The sequence below is a fragment of the Pteronotus mesoamericanus genome, unplaced genomic scaffold (assembly GCF_021234165.1).
Source record: "Pteronotus mesoamericanus isolate MK-2021 breed Mesoamerican mustached bat unplaced genomic scaffold, CSHL_Meso_final contig_56, whole genome shotgun sequence".
Classification (NCBI taxonomy): domain Eukaryota; kingdom Metazoa; phylum Chordata; class Mammalia; order Chiroptera; family Mormoopidae; genus Pteronotus; species Pteronotus mesoamericanus.
The window spans coordinates 19,929,095-19,946,478 of record NW_026555201.1 but is presented as its reverse complement, the minus strand read 5'-3'; the positions used below and the strand labels follow the sequence as shown (position 1 = coordinate 19,946,478).

At 35.0% G+C, this 17,384-nt stretch overlaps 1 protein-coding gene across 1 annotated transcript in view; it reads right to left on the bottom strand.

Moving 5' to 3' along the window:
* The window catches only part of PTPRQ (protein tyrosine phosphatase receptor type Q), a 204,787-nt gene that overhangs the window by 175,475 nt on the left and 11,928 nt on the right, over window positions 1–17,384 (bottom strand). Inside the window, exons 7-9 of the mRNA XM_054580156.1 lie at window positions 14,211–14,339; window positions 11,359–11,505; window positions 4,345–4,517 (exon numbers count right to left, since the gene is read on the bottom strand). Coding sequence (XP_054436131.1) covers window positions 4,345–4,517; window positions 11,359–11,505; window positions 14,211–14,339 — 449 coding nt within the window. The remainder of the gene's footprint in view (window positions 1–4,344; window positions 4,518–11,358; window positions 11,506–14,210; window positions 14,340–17,384) is intronic.

Genomic DNA, 17,384 nt, shown 5'->3' with positions numbered 1-17,384 from the left:
TAAAATAGTGCCCCAAGAGTGTGGTGGATAACCTCTCAGATGGTCCCCATTACCCCTACCTCTTGTTGTTTACAGTCCTTTCTTCTTGAACAGATTGGGACCTATGATTTGCATCTAACTAACAAAAGAAGGCAAAAATGATGGCATTTCACCCCCGTGACTGCATTACATTATACAGAGTCTCCTTGCAGGCTTGAGGAAGTGAATGGCCATGTGAAAAAACTGTGCGAGACCTCTACGAGCTAGAGTTAAGGTATTCTCCTTCCAAGAGCCAGCAAGACACCACACTCTCAATTCTATAGCCAAAAAAGAAATGAAATCTGCCAAAAAAGTCTGAGTGAGGCTGTAAGAGGATTCTTCCCTACTCAAGTCTGTAGATGAGAACACAGCACACTCAGCCCTTGATGGCAGCCTTGTAAGGCCCTGCTCAGAGAACCCATCAAAGCTCTTTGGACTCCTGACCCACAGAAACTGTGAGACGATAAATGTGAGTGGTTTTAAGCTTGTGACAAATTGTTGTACAATAATGGACAACTACTAATGAGTGAGATAACAACAATAGGCCAAAGTCTATGCAGTTCTGAGCTCAAGTGGAGACACGAAAATGAAGTACAGATATATGATTGTCACACTGTAGAGGCGGAAATAACTGGCCTTAACCCTGAATGGCTATTAAATTCTAAGTATAACCCAAGTGAGAGCTAACACCAACACTTCAAGCCGTCATGAAACTAACTTCCTTCTTGTGTGTCCTGTGGGAATATTCACTGGTCCCCATCTCTGTCCCAGGATCTCTGTCTAGTGTCTGTTCCTTATCCCAACGTGATGCCTTCTGATTATGAACCAGATGCTATTATCTCAAAAAAGATTTTTGCTTTGCCTTATAGAGTAGATGATTTTAGATGTGACAAGCCCTAGCAGACGCTTCCTATAAATGGCTATAATTAGGAATGCAGAGAGTTGGAGAGCACTGTGGAAAGCAAGGCAATGGAGTGATGCACACGGAAAGCAGTGACTGAAACTGGGAGATCATCAAAAGAGAGTGCAATGGCATGCCTGAAAACAGGAACCTCTGGAATTCCGTTTCAAAGAAGGAATTAGAAAAGTGTAAAAGAGAGAGCTAGCTTTGGTATATTTTTCAGCAGTCATTGTATCTGGCTGCTGGAAAATATACCAAAAAATTTGGCCACCAAAAAATTTGGCCACCAAAAAAATTTGGCCACCAAATTTTGCAAAGTCACGTATATGAAAGTGGAGGAAGTATTAGGGAGCAAATAGTTACGTCAGAAGCTGGGAGAAAGGGGGACAGAGGGATGGATTGGGAGGAAACAGGAAGATAAGGAGGGTTAAAAAATATGTAACTACTTATTTGACACTTAGGAGGTCATTGGTGACTTCTAACCAGATTCCAAGGATGAAAGAATTCTTGAGACAGGGCAAGAAGGATGCGCTTTGAGAAGCTTAAGAGTGAACACAGGGTACCTGACTGGATAACAAAACAAGACTGTTGCATAGGCTGTCTGCAAGAGACTCACTTCAGACTGAAAAGAAAAAGATAGGAAAAGCTATTTTATAAAAATGGAAACGAAAAATAAAAAAGCTGGGGTGGTAATACTAACGCTAGACAAAATAGACTTAAAATAAGAGACAAAGAAAGACTCAGCAATTCACTTTTGCGTATATATCTGAAGGAACCCAGGACACCGAATCAAAAAAGACACAGTATCCATATGTTCACTGCAGCATTATTTACAATAAGCGAGATATAAAAGCAGCTTAAGTGTCTGTCCATCAATAAATGATGGGATAAAGAAGAAATGCTGCACGTATACAATGGAATATGACTCAGCCATAAAAAAGAAATCTCGCCATTTGCAACAACATGGATGGACCTAGAAGGTAGTGTGCTGAATAAAACACGTCGGACAGAGAAAGAAAAATACCATATAATTTCACTTATTTGTAGAATCTAAAAACCAAAATAAACAAACAAGCAGATCAGAAGCAGACTCAGATAAAGAGAACATTTCGATGGTTGCCCCATGGGAGGGGGTTGGGGAAATTGGTGAAAAGGTGAAGGGATTAGGAAGTACAGGTTGGTAGTTAGAGAATAGTTATGGAGATATAAAGTTTAGCATAGAGAATATAGTTAATAATATTGTAATAACTGTATAATGTGAGATGTGTGCTAGATTTATTGGGATGATAATTTCATAAGTTATATAAATGTTTAATCACTGGATTGTATACCTGAAACTAATATAATATTGTAAATCTACTGTAATTGAAAAATAAAAATATATTTTAAAAAAGAGTGAATGGAAGCATAGAGTCTTTAACCTAATAAAGCTCCCAAGGTCAACGAAAAGGATAATAAATGAATACATTAAGCCAGAGGTTTTATCTGTTATCCCATGTATTTCTCACCTGATAAGGTGGGTATATATGCCCCGCTTTAAAAAATGAGGGCATAAAGTCTCCAAAAGTTTATTTGTCCAAGTTCATAGACCTAGAACAGTGCAGAGCCAAGGCTAGACCATGATCTATTTGAATTTGGCGTCTCAGTCATATCTGTCTCCCCACATGAACCATCTGCAAGGTGAGCCCAAGCACCAGTAATAGGCCTGATCTAATTTAAAAAGATACCATCACAAAAAATAAATGTCTCATTTTATCAAGAGAGGATAAGGAAGCTACTACTGAGTGCCAGCCAAGGTGAACAGTCCAATGTCAGAATTAATCACATCAGAAATTGCCAGTTATAAAAAGTCATAGGGGTGTAAAGTACAGCACAGAGAATACAGTCAATTATTTTGTAATAACTAAGAATGGTGTGTCAGATGGGTACTAGACTTCCAGGAGCAATAGGGACTCTTATAATCTCTGCTTAGAGAAAAGGAATCCAAAGTTCAGAGATGCCAGGCCAACTTTCCTGAGGTTACATCATCAGTAAAGGCAAGACCAAGCTTCACACCCACGCCCTCTGCCTCTCAGGTCCGTGCCCTCACCCTCCCTGCTGTACAGCCCAGCTAGCGACCAAACCCAGGTTTGTATAGGTCCAATGCTTTTGTTCTCTCGACTGTGTCACAGGGGTTGCAGATCATACAGACAGAAGCAGAATTACAAAGAAGCTTCTCCAGAACCTCTTTGCTTCAAGAGAAAAACAAGTGTAACTGGTCATTCAACAGATGTCATTAGTAGGAGACCTGGCACTTGAGTCCCCCAAAAGCTAGTATCTAAGTTAAGACCTTCTCAGCAGGAGTAAAGGGTTTAAGTGTTTGCCCTTTCCCTGAGTATCAGAGAAATCATAACTCTGTATCTTTTCACCAAAGAAAGGAGTCAATGTAAGATTAGAATGTAACCCGAGTCTGGAGATGGTGAACACCTTGGAGTAGTAAATCCTGAATGACCAGATGGCGCTGAGCACCTGGCATTCAAATAGATGCCAGAAATAGAGGAAGGCTGGAATTAGAAATAGAGTGAATACATGTGGGAAAAATAAATGTGCTCAATTAGAAGAAGCAGTGATTTTGAACCCAAATAGTGGGAGCCAAATGCTAAATAACCACTGGAGGGTTCCTCCAAGCTAGTCCTCGAGCTGACCTCACTCGTCCTAAGTTTGAGGACAGCTATTGTTTGTGTGCCCAGGAAGCAGCCAATATCTGGATTTGACAAGTCTGAAGGCCCAGAGATCCTCACAAGTGAAGAGCTGACTGGGTCGGGTGAATAAAAACTGTGAAGTGGAATCAGTGTTGTGTCGCTTCCTAACAAAAACAATGGGGAAAGAATAAGACTTCCAGTGTGAATAAAAGCAAAAATATTGTCCTCTAATTTTACATCTATAAAATGATTTAATTTCTTTTACTTACTTGATTTCTTTAATAAAATGTACTTTGTTTTTATAAGAGGCAGCTCTGGGAAATTTACCTTCCTAAAACTAAACAGACATAATCATCTGTCAACAACAGCTACTGTAAAATTACAGTACCTTTTACTGGCAACTGTTCCAGTTGCAAACACAGCCTTAAAAGGATTATTTAAATCATAAAGGAGTTTCCAAATAATTCATTAACTGAATTACCATAATAACATTCACCTTTTTTCCTGCTTAATTGCTCATTTAACATTTTTCATATGCTGAAAAAGAACATAGCATTTAACTAATAATATAAGTCTCAGAATGAAATATGATCCAGCTGTATTATCAACATGGCCCAAATTTACTTCACATTCTACTCCAAAACTTGTGAAGTATTTTGTTTGAGTGCTAGAAAATCTTCCAAGTTCTCAGTGTCAGAGGGAAGCAGAATGGGCTCAACAACATGTAAAATAAAACTTCACTACCTCATTTTTTCCCGTGAGCAAAGTATTTTCCAAAATTATTCCTGTCTCTGAAACTAGCACTTTCACTCGGTATTGACTAATGATTCCATTTGGTTGTCGTGGTTTCTTCCAAGTAATTCTTATGTATGTGGCTTCTACTTCTGCCAGCTGTAAATCAAATACTGCACCTGGAACTAAAAATAAAAATAAGGTGTGGGAAATTTTAAAATACATTCTCAGATTAGAAAACATTTTCAAAATTCTTAACTCATGATTTAAGATTTGTAAGAAATTTGCCCTGGCTGGTGTGGCTCAGTGGACTGAATGCTGGACTGCAAACTAAAGGGTCACTGGTTCAATTCCTGGTCAGGGCACATGCCTGGGTTGCAGATTAGGTCCCTAGTAGGGGGTGCATGAGAGGCAACCACACATTGATGTTTCTCTCTCTCTCTTTCTTCCTCCCTTCCCCACTCTCTAAAAATATATAAAATTGTAAAAAAAAAATTGTGAGAAATTCTGCTAGAAAACTGACTAAAATAATTTACTAATTTATTAATAATTAAATACATATAAGACTCTCTAAATACATGGATATTTAAATTTCTACACATTGTTCTCAGAAATGAAAATGACAAATAAGATAAGTTGGAATAATTTCCCTAAATCAAAATGACATAACATTTGTTTGAACAACTTTATTAGTAAAAATTACTTCCCAGAGGAAGTTGTTTCTGGATGATTAATGCACAATAGAAACCTTGAAGGCTTTACAAAACTCTAACAACATATCAAAAAACAACATCTAGAAGACTTGGAATACAATGAAATGTAGCTGGTAAATTCAATTAGGCTATATTTTAATTTATTACATGAAATTGTTTGAAAATTTGATTGACTTTTATCTGCGGATTTTACAAATTAATTACATAGTCTCAAATTTCAGGGACCCTTACTCCTTGCAGTAAAGAAAAACAGGACAGCCCTGGCTGGTGTGACTCAGTGGACTGAGCACTGGCATGTGAACCAAAGGGTCAGGAGTTCTATTCCCAATCAGAGCACATGCCTGGGTTGCAGGCCAGGTCCCCAGGAGGGGGTGCACGAGAGGAGCCACACATTGATGTTTTTCCCCCTCTCTTTCTCTCTTCCTTCCCCTTTCTAAAAATAAATAAATAAAATCTTTTTAAAAAAGAATAAAAACAGGGACAAACTAACAATTGGTTTAAGACAAGGCACCAAAAACTTAAATTCTGGGTAAAAAGTCACCAAGAGTGACATCTGGGAAACCACCCAGTGCCAAAGGAGTAATGGATTGAGGGTAAATATGTGCTGGGCTTTTGTCCACTTTTTGTTTATAATCCAATATGTGATTATGAATAGCCAGCTCACCGCTCTTTCCTTATCTATAAAATGGGTGTAATTACATCATTCCTATTGTTATGCAAGATTTATATAAGAACAAAGAATTCAAGAGACTTTATAAATGTTAGTTCAAGAAAAAAACCATGACATAAAAATATTGTCCCTTATAATTAGGATGTGGTAACACATTAAATTCATTTTCCTACGCTGAGATATTTCACATTAGTAAAGGTTTAGTGACTTGCACTGAAAAGACAGATACCTTGGGGGAAGGTATAATATAAATGGAAAATGACTCTATTTCCTCCTAAGATAACATAAAGGAATTGAAAATTAATGCCACAACTCCAATGAATATTATTTATAATTAGTAAACACAATTATGCTTACATTAAAGCCATGTAATAAACTGTATGGAGTTTTCATCCATTAGATTGAGTTTTCCCCTTGTCTCTATGACATAACAATTTTAAAAGCCCTCTAGATATTGTAGTAATATAAATATTTCTACATGCTTTCTGAATAGTTAATGGCTAGATGGAGGAATGGGTCAACCTGGCCAAAGAGCATATTATTTGACTATTGCAGTCAAGATTCTAGTGTCCAGGGTAGGCAAAACCTGGGCTCAAAACTGGGAGATAAACACAACATGGCTATAACACCTCTAATTTGCTTATTTTTTGAATCTGCTTTTCTAAAACATTTTGGTATATCTCTATAGGGGAGGATAACTCTTTAGACTGATTTCCCATAGGAGTTCTAATCTGAATAAAAAACAGTTTATCCTTTCAAGGATGGAGGAAGAGTTCTAGGGTAGGACCCCACAATCATGGATTCATCCATTCACCATTCAACAGAGCACTCATCATATGGTCATTTTCTAGGCACCTGAAGATGCAGGGAGAAATAAAATAGATTAAACATTTTGCGCAGGTCACCTCTTGTACAAGTTTTATTTCATTGACTGACATATATTGTCCCCAGAGCTTACGTTTCTATTATCATGTTTACCAATGCACATTTTTCAAGGGTGGAGAAGCTTTCCAATTGCCTGTGTAGTGTGAAAATAACTCAGCCATTTAATTAGCAATGCTTCCGTTGCACCTTTCTTTTACATTCTACTCTGGAGTCTCTATGCAGACAAAGCCTTAGCCAGTATTGCATAACATAATCATAGGAGACCTAGGTCACTTTTCTATTTCATTTGAACTCTTGTAGGATCTCAACTTAAGAAGCCGATTTAAAGGCTATGTTGATCAGATTAATCAGGCAATTAAACCTTGCCTCCTGGAAAATAAGGGAAATGGTCAATTCCATTTGATGTAACACATTAATGTAGTAGGATATATCAAATTACCCAGTACAGCAGAAAATAGACATTTTACTGTGTCTTAGCCAAACTTAAAAATAGTAGCAGTTTCTTTATCTTCTAATTTATGACATTTTTAAATATAACATAGTAACTATTGCCCCCAACAATAATGCCTAAAGATTATGATTCATAAAAAAATTAAGTGGTTCTATTTCACCTTAAAAATGTACCTCAAACTTGCATAAGGATGACTGTAAATGTATCCCTTTTTTTCTTATAAAAGAAGAAAAAGCTTAGGGGATAAAGGAAATGAAGCAGACAGCTTTGAATCTTGTCTTTGGAAAGATACTTGATCTGTTATACCACAAATTTTTATAATGAAACCAGAGAAGTGGGATTAGATCAAACCCCCTTAATATTGATACCAATTAACTAAAGAAAATCAAACACACAAGGCAATTATTCATAGTTCAGCATCAATTCTGAAGATGTTGTTGACAGGGACTACCTAAAACTCATTCTCAAGCTAACACATCTAGAAGTTTTACTAATAAATGAGAAACAAAGTAGACATATGATTGGTTAAAAAATATTCCATATGATTTAAAGTTTTCAAATGAAAAACTATTTGAAAAAATACAATAGAGATAAATGACACTGGTGTAAATATAATACATTAAAATAATTTTTACGATTATGGAGCAAATTAAATTTCCATTAGAAATTTACTTTGGAAAAAAAAATCTACTGAAAAATAAAAGTCATTGAGAATCCTAAAAAACACAAAGTTGACAGTCTTTCAGTTGATTTCCCTATAAAAGATTTTACTATCATTTGCAGAAGGAAGAGAGTTGAAATCACTAAAGACAAAAGACTTCACTTCTATAGCTTATTTATGGGGAAGTCAACTACGGCTTTCCAAACTTCATTTGCTTTTAAGAAATGATGTTAACTCCTTACCAGATATGTGGCACTTGTAACAGAAAAGTTATTAGGGGACATTGAAGGAGCAAAATTTACTTAAAACTTTTTAATCCACATACAAATAATAAGAAAATGCTCTTGCCTGTATTATATTCATCAGTTCTGTCTCATTTTAGAATAGATAATTCTATGACATTTTGTAATACTGGAAATTAGATTAGCAATGTTTTTCCAAAAGTCAACTTTTTTTATGCTTATGTAAAAATCTGTTTAGTAAAATATTAAGCAAATGTAGAAATCTTATGAAATACATAGAACTGCTATAACAACATGACATTGATTTTCTTTGATAACCAAAGTAGACTATGGACCATAACATTCTCAGTGCTAATGAAATCAGTCCCTTTTAATCTAATAGCAAATATTATTTTCTATGAGGTCAATTCAACATTTTTCTATGAATATCTGGAGATTTGTTAGAACCCCAGTTGCTTTAAAAGATATTAATTTAAAAGCATGTCTTAATGAATTTTTAAATATACTGTAACTTTTAAATATACTTTTGAATATGGAAAAGAAAATAAATTGAGTAATCTTAATTAGAATACAAAGAACCTTATTGTATTAATAAATGAAAAAGAATCATCTAAAATTAAGATACCAATTTTAACTGAAAGAATATAGCCCTAATGAGTTATTAGAGCATTCTCATATATTTTAAAGATTCCTATTACAAAGTTTTAATTAGTGGACAAGGATTCATTAGAGTTGTCAGAAATAGAAAGGTATGTTCACTGCATTGACAGTGTTCCAGTGAAGCCCTTCCTAAGGCTGAACTATCCCCCAAGAAATCCATGGAGGAAGGTAGCATGCAGAGCTGAGAACGATGTCATTCCTGCTCTTACTGGGGTCTACCTGTTGCCAGTGGACCTTCCTGAGAGTCAGCTGGATGTTGTCTATATGGAGAGAAGCTCAAGAAGATAGTACGATTAAACTTAGAATAAACTGCTTGATATACAGGGCAAACAGAACCATCTATTCAAAATATTTAATGTGCCAAATAACCCATGCAAAATATATTGAAAAAGGCCCTTAAAATTATGCTTACTAGGTGGGGGGTCCACAGGAATGGAATTTATTTATAAAATATTATGTATTTATTCTTACATATTCAAACTTCAGTCACCTTCAAAGTACTCTCCATTTGATGCAATACACCTATTGAGACATTTTTTCTGCTGTTCAAAACAGTTTGAACTCATCAATTCTCATGACCTTTAGTGGTTCTGTCATTTTTTGTTTCATCTCTTCCACATTGGGAAAATTTTTCATTTGAGGACTTTTTCAATCCAAGGAAACAAAAAAATGTCACTCAGGGAGAGATTGGGTGAATAGGGAGGGTGGGATATGGGAGTCAAGCCGCTTTTGGTCAAAAACTGCTGAAAACTCAGGATAATGTGTGCAGGTGTGTTTGTAAATCACCCATCATGAAATGGGCAAATGCATTGAAAGAGTCTTTAAAAAAAAATTCCCTGAATCTGAACACAGCTTCTCACAACAACGGCATCTGGTACACTGTTGCAGATGGGTTCCTCCAAGACTCATGCAGCCGGGGAAGCCTGTACTACAAGGGCCCCACCCTCCAAAAGATAGTTCTGTTTTTGGGGTGTACCCCCTCATATTGTTTTGTGAATAAAAATGCAGAAATAAAGAAAGAGAAATAAACATTTAAATAATATTCAAAGTAAGCCACATGACGTTGTATGTGACAGTGTGTTATTTACTTCTCTACATTTGTCTAATGTTGTAGGCCAAGAATGATCACAAACAATCATCTTAAACTGTGGATTCGGTTTATACGCTTGATTTGAAAGAAGACAGAGTTTTGAATTTATTTAATTGTTTAACATACAAACAGAAATCAGTCGAGCAATTAGGTTGACTGAGAAAATGCTATTGCGACCAAACTCAAGCACTCCAGTCTGTTGAGGGCCAAGCCGTTCTGCTGTGCTTGACAGTGCTCCGTAAATCTGTCTAGCTTTCTTGGGAATGCTTAAGAGCAGTTTTTAGGTGAAGACAGGGAAAAATGAAGGTCTAATGGAGAAGACATAAAACCAAGTCTCTTTTAATAGAAACACAGTGGAAAAATTTTAGTATGAAAAAATGAGAACATTTTGCTTATGGGCATGCATCTCTTTCTTAATCTGCGCATTGCAATTATATATACATTAGCGTTTTCATTTGAAAGTGATATAAAACAGATTTTTATGTTCTTTAAATACAAAATATTATCAAGGTTTAACTATTTTTTGAAGAAGTACAAAATCCCCTAATAGTTGCTGCCCTCTAATGGTCAAATGCTTGAATGGATATATTCATCTGATGAATGCATGCCAAACCTTGGTGTGTGTGTAGGCATGTTCACACATGTATGTATTTATTTCATAAGTTACTGTATGTTAGCTAGCATATAAACAATACCTATAACATTTTTGAAGTATTAATGTGATTACAAAAAATTATTGTCTTCTTTTCAGTAATTACAATCCCTAAATGTAAATGAAGACATTTAGCATGTTTGGGGTAGGCCAAAAAAATATGTTATGAAATAGGATTGTAACATTTTTTTTATCCTCACACAAGGATATGCTTATTGATTTTAGAGAGAGGGGAAGGATGGAGAGAGAGAGGGAGAGAAACATCGATACGAGAGAGAACCATCAATTTCTTGCCTCTCATACCTGCCCCACTGGGGACCAAACCCCCAACCTAGGTACATGCCCTGACTGGGAATCAAACCTGCAACCTTTTGGTTTAGAGGATGATGCCCCAACCAACTGAGCCACATCAGCCAGGGCATATTGTAACATTATTTAAACACTATATTTCACCTCAAAGTGTGATGTTTAATATATATAAATAAAATTGTTTCTCTGAAATATTGTTTTAATAACTTCAGTATATGCTTGTAAATTTGTATTACATATCTTCTAGGATTCCTTACTTGCTTAAAATATCCTTTTGATTATAAGTATATTTTGTAATAGCCATTGGGAATATATAGACACCTCTGAATGTTAGTCTGTGAAAAAAATTCTTCCTCAAATAATGTGAGTTAAAAAAAGGTTAAACGTATTTCTTTGTTTAAGATCTCTTGAGGTTTTGCCAGTATTCCCTGTGAACCTCCAGCAGGTGGTTACTTCATATAGTGTTACCTAACCTTGCTTGATCTTCAGTCCCTCTTATTATGAAGCATGCTATGTGTTTAATGTTCTGAGGAACATATGTTCAGAATGTACTAGGAAGTCATCTGGTGAGGAAATAACATGAATTAAGTAAACATAAGCCAAATAACTTCTGATATAATGTTTAACCAATGCAATAAAATTCACAAGCAGAACAAAAGCATCTCATTAACACACTAACAGAAATGTTTTTACCTTCTGGGGGAGTGAATATTGAAATATTTGATTTGGGACCAATCCCTGCACTGGTTTCAGCTGCAACGTACACATCATACATTGTAAATGGTGTTAGGTTAGTGAATGCAAACTTAAGGTCTTTTGTGCTGTTATCCAAAATCCGACCTGCAAAAAACAAAAAATACCTGTGGATTATTTTCTTATCAAGCATGTAATCATTCTCACATTTAAGTATAGAGCCAAGGACAGTAATTAAAGTGCTTACCTATGTAATGCTTATTACTACAATTTTTAAAATAAATATATTTCAAGTGTTTAGCTAAATAGTGCATTGATAGCAATTTATTTAAAACAAAGGAAAAAAACATGAAAATCTTCCAGTGTTTAAAATAACTTTTATTACATTATAAAGTCCTATTTAATTGCCATATTATTTTCGACATATTTAAGAGGAATACTCTAAATTTTACAATATAAAAACAGCAACAATATTTTGTACACAAATTTAGTCAATTAAAATGCTAAATATTTTCATTGTCATGCACAGAAAGATTTATTTAGAAAATATTTCTAATTTAGCTTCTGAGAAAAATTCCTTTAAATAGCCCAGCATCAAAATTCCTTAAATCCTCAAATATACCACTGAATAGTCCTTTCACTTTCTTGCCCTGGACGAAACCTGACTGTCCCCTAGGAAGATGCCTTCTGCTCCCTTCAGCCACCCCAACGGTGGCAGTCTATCTTTCCCCACAGCCCTTGTACAACTAGCCCTTCTGGTGTGATAAGTGTTCTCCCAGCTCCTCATTGCCTTGTCGCAGGCCATTCTAGCTCCGTCCCTGGAAAAGCTCACAGCTTTAACTCTCACGCCATAATAGTATCCACTAGCCCTCATTGTTGTAGTGATCGCCTAACCTGAGGGTCACTCACCCTTATTCTGGATGGGGTAGCTACTTCTTCAATGTCATTTTCTTCAATGCTACCATCTTAATTTGTGGTGATTTCAATATCCCAAGAGTTAATCCTTAAACCACTTCGAGCTCTTTTAAAATAATCTAGTCCTCCACTCTATCCCAGTCACTGTTTCACGGTCATAATTGGTTATCGCTATTACCAATAAAAGCAAATCCCCCACAATCTTAATTTCATTCAACTTTCCATGACCCTTCTTTCTTGTGTCCTGTTCACTTACTCTAGAACCTTCAGCCAACAATTCTTTGTGTCCCCTGGAACCTCCAGTCGACCTCTTCTATTTTATTTTGTTTGGTCTCTCACCACCTGATTTCCTTGATGTCACTGTCAGTTATAATCACTGCCTTTCATAAGCCTTCAACGCCCTTTCCCTTCTCTTGGTGAAGGGAGCTGGAGAAAACCACAAAGCCACTCTGACTGATACCACTTTATTCATCACCACATTTTAAATGAGCCCTTAATGGTGTCTAGCACCTTACAACTTAGTTGAATCACCCTCTACTCTTCTAGATGATTATTTTATATGCTCTATTTTCTCCCCAGACTTCAAAAACCTTTCTGCTCCATCCTCACTCCTAGTTGATAGTCTTGCTTCTCATTCCATTGAAAAAAAAAATGAAGTCAATCAGAAAAAACCTGCCATAGACTCCCACCAACAAAATTAACTGTCTACCAGCCTCTGTACCCAAATACTCTGCCTCAGAGTCTTTACTATAGACAAACCATCTATGTTCTTATCTCAAACCGATCCCTACATTTAAGCAAAAGATCTCAGCTTCTGCCTAACAAAGACAACTTCCCAGTAACTCTTGCCTTTCTTATATCCTTCTCACTCAGGCACTTACCCACAGGCTTTATCAAAACTGCTCATCAAGATCATTAATGACTTCCATGTTGTTAAATGTTAATAGTTACTAAATACATCCTACTTAATTTATCAGCCTTATAGATAAAATATTGCATTGTCAATATTTTGCAAAATAATAACAAAAATTTTTTAAAGGTGTTTCTGTGTATATGGGGAAGGGGCGAGGGTTGGGAGGAGAATAAAAGACTACAGTTTTTTAAAGGACTGCAAACATTGCCATTATTTCAGAATGTTAGGAGCATAGGTACTTGGATGAAAAATGAAAGTTACTTATTGATTCATGAGATTCATAAAGATTTCAAAATGAGTAATTTGTAACTATTTTTTTCATTCTTCCAAGTAAATGATAACATGTGAGTTTATGTTATCATTTTTATTTCATTTTATTTATGTTATCATTATGTTATTTCATTATTATTTGAATTCAACTTCTTTTGTTGGACCATGAGATCTCAGATTAGGAAACAATTTGATTTTACTTAATTAACTGCCAATAACATATAACATTTGAGGGATTTGAATCCCTCAAAATATCTCTAACATGTGGATGCCCATTTCTACTTGTTCACAAAGGTGGAGAACTTGATATCTCATAAAGTTGCCTATATTATTTTGAGAGAATTCTAATTTTTAGAAATGGCTTCCTTATTCTAAGCAGAAATCTAATTTAGTATAGCCTAAATCCATTACTCTTCATAAATATATTTGTAATCAGAGTAAGTCCAGGTCCCTTGTTCAAATGTTTGAAGACATATGCCTCCTCTAACACTTCTCTTTTGGATGGGTCCTCTCTAGTTCTTTCAGCTCTTCCTCATCAAATATGGAATATGCGTTGTGTTTTGCTATACTTCTATTTATTTAGTACAACAAATAAGAAGTTCAAAGAACCTCACCTTCTTTATTACTCTTCAATTATTTGCTCCTATTACAGGGTCATTTAAAAGGAGTTTGAAACTTCAAAAATTTAATACCGGTAACACATTTTATATAATTCTTTTTCCAAAAGGTAAACACAAAGCCAATTAAGACTTACCTGATGGCCCATATAATTCAACTCTGTAACTAAATTTCCCAGTTACTATAGGTGGTGGGTCACATGAAACTGAGAAGGACCTTCCTGTGATGTTGCCTGTTACACAGTTTTGTGGTGGTCCTTCAGGCACTAAAATGATCATAGGGGAAAAATGAATAAATAGCAGGTATGTATGTTTAAAATTTAAAATTACCTTATCTGATATACATAATAGAACAAAGTCAGAAACAAAAGAAAATATCACAATACTAGCAAAGGGTTTTCTCAACTTAAAAGGATTAAGTTGAAGGATTTGAATAAAACATGCTGGATCATTAGATTAACTTATTTGCAACAATTACTGGTTTTATTTAATGCTACATAGAAGTTTCATTTCTATATAGTTTAATGTAGAGTAACAGTGTTCTGAAACATTTATATGTACATATATCTTGCATTCAGCAAGGCCTGGGTACCTGGCTTGATAAACACTCCCCGGGGGACACAGGTAAAAAGGGTCAACTCAGCCTTCAGAATCTATTGGCAATGATCTTTACTTTTCATATCAATATTTTTTGTATTTGGTTCTGAGAAGAAATTTATAACGTATGGTTAAAAGATTCTAATGTAACATTGGTAACATAAAAATAATAATGATAATTCAAAATAGTCTATTTTTCATAGATGTGTTTCTACATTTTACCCTTTTATTTATTTTTTTAGATTAGTCAACTTTTTATTTTTCCATGTATAAACATTAAATAAAAATGTTAAAAACCTATCATTTCCTACCATTGTTTCATAAAAGGAATAATATTTTAATATAAAATAGGATGACAACAACCTCATGAAGGGACTGTCCTTTAAATTTTAAAAAAACATAGTTTTATAAAAATGCATTTTGCAATTATTTTTTCAGTTTTGCCTTAGGCCAGTGAAGATTATGCCACAGACTTCAGATTGGGAACTACTGGAAGAAAAGATGGTCTAATGTCCTTTTTATTCAGACTTAAAGTTCCCAAGAAAGTTTCAATTGTACTGATGATTAAAAACTAACAACATCTCTGTAACAATTTTCTGAGAATAATGTGGCCATTTTTGTATTTGAAGAGAACTACATATCAGCTGAGATGAAGTCTAGGTTTTTATCTGCAAATTAATGGAAAGAATGGAAATAATTAGGACATGTACTCATCGCCAAATGTCATTAGAACTATTTGTATTTATTCAAAGCTATAACCCAAATGCCCTTGAAGTGCTCCTGTTAAAAAGGCCCTGATAAATATATTTTTTAAAATTATCTAACTGGTTTGGACAAATTGTTTCAATTATCAATTTCACTTTGAAATGCACATAGATCTACATTTCCACTGGAAGTTTTAAGTCATAAAGAATTTACCCTTTTAAAACTTATTATTATGTCATTTAAAACTATGAAAATAGTGTGGAGTTCCCATATACCCTTCACCTGCCTTCCCTTAATGTTAACCTCTTACATAACCACAGCAGAGTTATCAAAACTAAGAAATTAACCTTGGTACAATTTTATTAACTAAGCTTCAGACTTTATTCAGATTTTATCAGTTTTTTTATTAATGTCCTTTTTCTTTTCAAGGATCTAATCCAGGATCTTGTAATACACTTAAGTTATTCTCCTTAGTTTCTACCACCTGTGATAGTTCCTTAACCTTTCCTTGTCTTTCATGACCTTGAGACTTTTGAAGTGTACTAGTCAATTATCTGCAAAATGTCCCTACATTTTTTCAGTTTTACTGAGATATGATTGACATACAGAACTGTATAAGTTAAGGTATGTACAACAAGGACTGGACTTATATTGTGAAATGATTACCATAACAAGTTTAGTTAACAAACATAACTTTCAGTAGCAGCACAGTTTACAATAGCCAAGTGTTGGAAGCAACCTAAATGCCCATCAGTAGATGATTGGATCAAAAAATTATGGTACATTTACACAATGGAATACTACGCAGCAGACAGGAGAAAAGAACTACTATACTTCTTGACAGCATGGATGGAACTAGTGAGCATTATGCTAAGCAAAATAAGCCAGGGGGCAAAAAGACAAATACCATATGATCTCACCTATAAGCAGAACCTAACCAACAATACAAAGATGCAAGGAAAATAAGACCAGCAACACTGAAAGGAAAAGAAACCAACAGAGACAACAGGGGAGGAGGGAGGGGGTGCGGGGGGAAAAGGAAGGGAAGGGGCAAGTCAAGGAACATATAACAAGGACTCATGGACAAAACCAAAGTGGAGAAGGATTGGGGGAGGAGGGGGGCAGGGGAAAGTGGTGGGGGGAAGGCAGAGAAAACTGTACTTGAAAAAAATAAATTAAAAAAAAAGGACCAACATCGACAGTTAAGATGACATACTGATATCGTATACCCCTTAATGGGATGCACTGAGAAGGGCATAGCATCATCCTTGTGGTATTGTCCCCAATAATGCATAACATCAATTTAAGCATAAAAAGCAAAAACAGCCTGAAACTGAAGGTTACACTTTACCCTTTTAACTGAAATTAAGCAATTCAAATATTTGTCAAAGTAAATTTCTTGTCTGCCAAATCTCACTTTGTGTGACCCTAACAAAATTTTTTATTGTATAAGAAGGATAAGAAGGAAGTGTTATGATCCAACATGGTAATTTAAATCAAGATAAAACTTAAAATTTACATGTAATGAAATGATAAAATCTAACAACTAATGCCAACAGAAAAAAGTACGATGCTTTAGTGAAATTACCCTAGCAGTAATAATTTCTAGTAACCTCAAGTATTACCAATCACAGCTGAATGTCTGATACTACATATTTAGTATGGTATTACATCAATATCTACATACATTTACATATGTATACATAATACCATAAGTAAATACATTCTCATACCTAGAAATAGTATATGGTTTCGAATTTAGCAGTAATAATATCTAACTATATTCATTTAATCCTAACACCACCACCATAAGGAACAAAACTATTACAGTCTCTGTTTTTCACATGAGGAAACTGCAGGGCAAAGACAAGACTAATGGGTATATTTTTTAACTACTGTTTTAATCTGATACTGAAAAGTTAATCACATGATATTTTTGCTACTGCAGGTGTTATTCTCACATTTGCTAATAGCACTATCGGGGAGAGGAGGATATAGATGATTATAGA